General features: G+C 38.3%; 2 protein-coding genes across 6 annotated transcripts in view; both read right to left on the minus strand.

The window, feature by feature from the left end:
* Nucleotides 1-4,177, minus strand: part of LOC106871377 (tRNA (uracil-5-)-methyltransferase homolog A) — a 19,450-nt gene extending 15,273 nt beyond the window's left edge. The window contains exon 1 of one of the 2 annotated variants that reach the window (XM_014917798.2): nucleotides 4,008-4,177. Coding sequence is in view for 1 of the 2 variants with exons in the window: in XM_014917797.2 (XP_014773283.1) it covers nucleotides 3,737-3,859 (123 nt within the window). In the remaining variant the exon portion in view is untranslated. Of the gene's footprint in view, nucleotides 1-3,736; nucleotides 3,872-4,007 lie in introns of those variants that run through there. The other variant, XM_014917797.2, reaches the window with a different exon arrangement.
* Nucleotides 4,178-5,446: 1,269 nt separating this feature from the next.
* LOC106871371 (tRNA (uracil-5-)-methyltransferase homolog A) overlaps nucleotides 5,447-6,977 on the minus strand; it is a 19,113-nt gene continuing 17,582 nt past the window's right edge. For all 4 annotated transcript variants that reach the window (XM_014917780.2, XM_014917783.2, XM_014917781.2 and 1 more), the window contains exon 21: nucleotides 5,447-6,941. In XM_014917780.2, the coding sequence (XP_014773266.1) occupies nucleotides 6,711-6,941 (231 nt within the window). In that variant the 3' untranslated portion in view covers nucleotides 5,447-6,710. The remainder of the gene's footprint in view (nucleotides 6,942-6,977) is intronic.

Raw genomic sequence — 6,977 nt, forward strand, 5'->3', positions numbered from 1 at the left:
CTATGATGAACAAGAGGGGGCTGAGGACTGATCCTTGGTGAACCCCTAAATGTACCTCAAATTCTTCGCTATACTTGTTGCCAACCCTCACCTTACTGACAGCATCCCTGTACATGGCTTGTACAGCTCTCACCAACCATTCATATATCCCTAGTTTCTGCATTGACCACCAGATAAGGGATTGTCAGCAAAACCCAAGTACAGAGGTTTATCTTTGGAGAGATATTTCTCCTGCAGCAGTCGGACCAGAAATATAGCATCAGTGGTGCTTCTCCCTAGCATAAACCCAAACCACTTCTCATCTAAACTAATTCTCTCCCTAATTAGTTGGGCTATGACCGTCTCCGTAATTGGGTTTGATATAACTGGGCCCTCCACACTTCTCTATAGCCTTGTTTTTACAGTAGAAATCTTTATAAGAGCAAGGGAATGGCAGATTCAATGGAGAATAGCATAAGACGTAATCACACATTCATGCAAATGCATAAATCCAGATACATACACACACACACCTGCACAGCTGAATCAAAACCGGAACTAAAGAAGAAATTTCAGGTATGGAAGCAAGGACTGGAGTCAAAAGGGGCCTTAGAGTTTATTCAGCAAAGGCCAAAGTATCGATAAGTAGGAAAACACAAATTACAGATCCCTTCAGGGAGATGGCCCTGTTCGATATGTAGAAAAGGTGTTAGGGTAAACTCCATACGGTGTACCCGGTGCAAGCTATGGACACATAAGTGCAGTGGTATCACTGGAAAGTAGCATTTACATGTGGCAGATGTGAAATACATGAAACACCAAGAATGTACAAAAAAGAGAATCCCTCAAATGTCAGAATAGTAGACAGTTTCTGTTACTTAGGTGACAAGTTAGTAGTGGTGGAGGTTGTTCTGAAAGCATAGCTGCAAGAATAAGAATAGGCTGGGTAACGTTCAGAGAGCTACTACTTGTGTTAGTAAGAAAAGGCCTGTCCCTCAGAGTGAAAGGCAGATTGTATGATGCCTGTGGATGAACAGCCATGCTTCATGGCAGTGAGACATGAACTGTGACTGTTGAGTGTACATAGAAAGGCTTGAAAGAAATGAAGCTAATATACTCTGCTGGATGGATAATATCAGTGTGCAAATACGTATTTGAGCTGAGAGAGAAAAACTGGGTATACATGGGCATCAGGTGTAGCGTGCAAGAGAGAAGACTGCACTGGTATGGCCATGTAATGCATATGAATGAAGACAATTGCATCAAGAGGTACCAATCTCTAAATGTGGAGAGAACATGTAGAAGGGGTAAAGCTAGCAAGACATGGGACAAAGTGGTGAGAAAGGATCTCCAGACGTTGGGCCTCACAGAAGGGATGACAAGAAACCAAGAGCCCTGATGGTTTGTTGAGCTTGAAAAGACATGTCAAGCTAAGTAAAATTGAGGCTGTCCTTGCATACAGGCAGGTTCCCCACATCCCTCTTCAGCTGAGTGTTTCTAATCTTGCGGGTGCCATGTAAAAGCATCCAGTACACACTCTGTAAAGTGGCTGGTGTTAGGAAGGGCAACCAGCTGTAGAAACCATGCCAAAGCAGACATGAAACCAGGGCAGTTCCTGTCAAACCGTCCAACCCATACCAGGGAAATGGAAAACGGACGTTAAATTATGATAAACATATGCAATACAAACACAAAATGTTTTAATTACACATTTATATATACATAATATACATATATGCATACACACACATAATGAACAACATAGCACGAATCAGAAGTACTGAAAAAAACAACTTAAATATTTTGACACTCGAAAGCTTTCTCTTTGCCTTTTGTATTGTAACTACTACGGCTTCTGCACCCTCGTAACTCCTCCCTTCACTATACCCACTCTTTCTCCTACAATTCCCCACCCGCTATATCGACAGTTTACGAGGAAACATTAATTATCGGGATATGTCTCATATCCGAGCCCTCGTCCTTATCATTATTCAGCAAAATGGTAGAATCGTTAGCACGATGGGCAAAAATCATGAGCGGCATTTCGTCTGTCTTCAAGCTCTGAGTTTAAATTTGGCCGGGGCCGATAAAATAAGAACCAGTTGAATACTGAGGATCGAAATGTAATCAATCTATCCCTTTCTCCCAACGTACTGGCTTTGGGCCAAAATTTGAAATCAATATTTTTTTTTTCTGGCTTTACGTTCGGAGTTCAAATTCCGCTGAGGTGGACGTTACCTTTCATCTTTTCGGAATCGATCAAAGAAATACTTGTCAAATACTGGAAATCAATGAAATCAACTAGCCCCCACCCCCACCGCCTCACACAAAATTGCAGGCCTTGTGCTTGAAATTCTGGGGGAGGGGGCAACTCATTTTCATCATAATAGAAAGGGTTATTACTCTTACAAGGACAGGCAAACTAGCAGAATCGTTACCGCATTTTACAAAATACTCGGTAGCATTTCATCTGGCTTTTTCATTCCGAGTTCAAACCCAGCTGAGGTCGACTTAGTTTTTGATCCTTTTGTCGGATACCAGTTAAGTGAACCTAATCGACTTAACTACCTTCCCTAAATTCAGGCCTTATGTCTAGAGTAGAAACAATTATAAAGATTGTGATTGTTAGGAATTTAGCCGAATTCGGAGGCTCTGTTTACTAATCTAGACACAATAAAAGGGGGAGTGTTTGTGTGTGTGGTGGGGGGACGTGTTTCTTTTACTTCAACCTTATATAAGTTGGATGAAAAGTGCTGTATTTCACTGTTGTTTCAAATACATAAACCAAGTAAGCACAGTGCTTGGTCTTTTTTTGCGAAAATAAAAATAACATTTTAACTTTTATTCTTGAGGCAAGTCGAAGACGTCTCTATGTGATTGTTCTAACTTACGAGAAATAGCAGCCAAATCTCCTTCAAAACATACACTAGTCTCAAAGCAAGAAAGAAGAACGGATAATGTAGTCTTGAGAAGACGGAGTGGTCACGGTTGGAAAAAAATCTGATGATAAGTCTGAGTGTCGTGGTGTCTCAGGCAGGTAGACAAGAGAAACCTGCTTCAGTGTCTTTAAGAATTAAGGCGACATATGTGGTGGATATTCTATTAACATGAAAAAGACTGGCTCTCGTAATAATAATAATTGTTGTTGTGATGGAAGCAACAAAATCTGGTCTGTTTTTACGAGGCGGAAGTAAGAGGATTGAGTGACATTCATGCTTGTCACGGGCAAGAATATCAAAAACCAAAGATGAACATAAGGTAACAAATTTATAACTGAACGAAACAAAGAATGTGTGGTAGTCATGCCTTTTCGACAACAACAACAATAATAACGGTAACTAAAATATGCCAATACCAACAGGACACGAAGAAGAAGCGGCGGCGGTAAAGGTATTTGGTTGAATTAAGGAGATTTTAGCTTGGAATTTTAATGGTTTTTCTTTTTTTGTGGGATTTAGAGAAAAATACAAATAACAGACTAGAGACGAAATAGAATTCTATCTCTCTCTCTCTCAAATAATAAATTAAATTAAACACAAAACAAACAAGAGCATCGTTGTTGTTGTCCCGTCTTTTACAACCAAACTGTTCTGGGTTTGGTGAATGGAACGGAATACAGGTAAATGGATAATTATATTAATTAAAGACAAGACGAACAATTAAGGGTTAGTCGAGAGGATGGAAGTAAAGAACATTAAGCATTTGAAGGCGACAAAAAAATATTAATTAATAACGGATACAAGTGGTTAGTTCTTACATTAATGTCGTCTTGCAATAATCGACTACAACAAAAAACGGAGCCATTCACTGCGGAGACACCGCGCTGACGAGTGAGGTGGTGGTGGCGGCGGTGATAGTGACTACATAGACACATACACATATATAGAGAGAGACACACACATACACGTGTGTTGGACTTTTACACACAATCGCCTCGATGAGAATTTATATAAACATACATTAACAGAATATTTTTAAATTTAATTATTTTCAAATAAAAATGTAAAAGGAAAAAAAATGATACTTACAAATGAGAAACATTTCGGTACATTTATTATGATAATTATATATATATTTTAATATAATTATTGTAATGATTATTTGAAATGTTCGTATTTTTTGTTTTGATATTATTTACATATTTTTTTTCCAATTATTATATCGTTTACTGCTGCAACTATTATTTCTATACTATTACGAAACTAAGACTCTATCATTAAACTTAATTACATTCCCGCGCTACACCTCCTCACAACGAGGCTCCACTTAATCCTCGAGCCCAGCCTCGTTGTCGTCACCGGAAGTAAATCTTGCAGCACACTAAATAAATAAAAATGTCAATAATTTTTTTAAAATCGTTTCTAATTGTTCTCTCTGAATATGGAGGTAGATCCGAATAAAACTTTCGTCTAAAGTCTTACTACTATTTATTTTTAAGTAAACAAAGATGGCAGCTTGCTTCCCAACCACATCGTTCCGGGTTCAATCCCTCTGCGTGACACCTTGAGCGAGTGTCCTCTACTGTAACCCCAGACCAACTAAAGCCTTGTGAGTGGATTTCGTGGACAAAAACTGAATCCATATACATATATGTGTGTGTGTGTGCATCCAACCACCGCTTCACAATCGGTATTCGTTTGTTTACGCCCCCGGAAATTAGCCGTTCGGCAAGAAAGATTGATTTTCAACATTCAATACATTGAAGGCTTTAAACAAAACCTAAGTTGAGATTAGGAGTGTGATTCGTGACATTTGCATTGGTTTTTCCCTTCAGTCAACACAATTTGAAGTATAAAGTGTTTTTTAAGACACCACATCTTTGAAATGGTTTTTTTTTTTGGACGGTTCTATGTATATACTTTGGGCTAGCAATCTGAATTCATCTTGAGTATTCTGTACAGATGAGCTGAAATAAATGAAATACTGATATCTGTTTATGCCTTTCAATTCCACATTCAAAAGATACACAACATAACAGTGGTATAAATGATATTTCTGCTCTATACAACATAGTACATTATTTCACTCATTAGCAGGATATATAGGTTCAATTTAGTAACATTTGATCATGAAAACTCATTGAATAGATAACCAACCTGTTAATTTCAGATGACTGAGAAGTCCCAGTTGTAGAGTTTCTGCCCATCCTAGTCATTGGCAGAGCAAGCGAAATAATTGCAAGTGGTAATTAAGCCTGTTTGGGTCGCAAGGTGCTAATTCCATATGTTAACATTTTGTTACCATATTCTCCTGTAAATATGCCACCTTTGTTTCAAATGATTTTGAAAATAATGAAGAATTTAGAACAATAACTTTTTTTCAGAAGAAAAATTAACACAAAATTTTGATGGAAGAAAGTTTTAATTTTGATCACTCTGAAAAAGTAAATTTTTATCATTAGAACCAGGGTCGTTCTCTAAAGGGTTGAATTATCAACATATAAATAATGATAAACAATAAACAGATGTAACACAAACTGCAATTTATTCCAATAAGTAATAGCAATATGGGAGCAACTCAAGGGTCTGTTTTAGGTTGTCATTGCTGGCCAGGGCTTTATGAGATTGGAGTGCAAATCCTAGTTGGACCACTTTTAGTCACCTTTTATGACACAGGGAAGAAATGCTGGGTCTATCCTTAGACGTGCCTAAACCTGTTGAGGAAATATTTTTGCTAAATTGAACTCATTCTGATTTCCAATCCCAATGAAAGCTACTTCACTTTATTAATGCTCCCACCCCACCCCCCGAAAGGTCCGAAATCAACAGCATTCAATTCCAGTCAACCTATAAGTCCCAAGCTGTCTCTCACCATCATTGTTCTAATGTCCACTTTTCCATGATTGCATGGCTTGGATGGAATTTGTTGAGGCAGATTTTTAATGGCTGGATGCTTTTCCCTTTGCTAACCCTCACCTATTTCCAAACGAGGGAATATTTCTGCATGACTAGACATATTTTCATAAAAGATGGCAACAAGCAACACCACTTGGATAACAGTGACACTCATTTACAAATATCACACTATGTCAAGACAAAAACACACACCCATACACAATGAACTTATTCCAGTTTCTCTTTATGAAACACAGTCACAAAGCTTTGGCAGGCCTTGGGCAATAGTGAAAGATGCTTGCTCAAGATACCATGCAGTGAGACTGAACCTGGAGCCATGTGGTCAATAAGAAAGCTTAACACCACAGTCACACCTGTGAATCTATACAGGAAAACAAACAATATGCTGTGATTGATTCAATTCTATGAACCATAAACAGAAAATGTCCGACAAAAGGACCCAGTTTTTTGTTCACTGACAGCCAGAACAGGATGAAGAACAGACATGTTTGTGATAAAACTGGACTTTTCTACTCTCATGCCGAGGTCCCTGGCCAGTATTACACGTCTTCTTAATACACATGGTTATGTCCCCTGAAAGACCAAGCACTTTCTTTGATTCCCCACATTCTTATATATTCTACAGTAACCAAACCCACAAATTGGCCTTAAACCTTCAGATGTTATCTCAAACATAAGACAGATCAGGGAAACCATAAAGCAACAGTTTTATTTCTCATATGTTCATCTGATGAGAGGCATATGTAGACAGTCCATCATATCAAAAAATATGAAATATATTTTAAAAATAATATCAATCATTTACATTGTCATGATTATAATCATCATCATCAGCATTATAATCACTACTAACTTCATTTACTTTTCATATAATTGTTAAGATTGCATTGCAACTTCACAGTCACTGCCGTCTGGTTTACACACTACCTCTGTTTCACAGACTTGCTTTGGCTCGCATACTTTCTCTGGTTCATTAACCTCCTCTGGTTTGCAAACTTCCACTGGTTCACAGACTTGCTTTGGTTCAGGAACTGCCTCCGATTCACAGACTTTCTGTGGCTCACAGACTTTCTCTGGTTCACAGACTTTCTCTGGTTCCTGAACTGCCTCTGGTTCACAGACTTTCTCTGGTTCCTGAACTGC

Source organism: Octopus bimaculoides, chromosome 25 (assembly GCF_001194135.2).
Source record: "Octopus bimaculoides isolate UCB-OBI-ISO-001 chromosome 25, ASM119413v2, whole genome shotgun sequence".
Classification (NCBI taxonomy): Eukaryota; Metazoa; Mollusca; class Cephalopoda; order Octopoda; family Octopodidae; genus Octopus; species Octopus bimaculoides.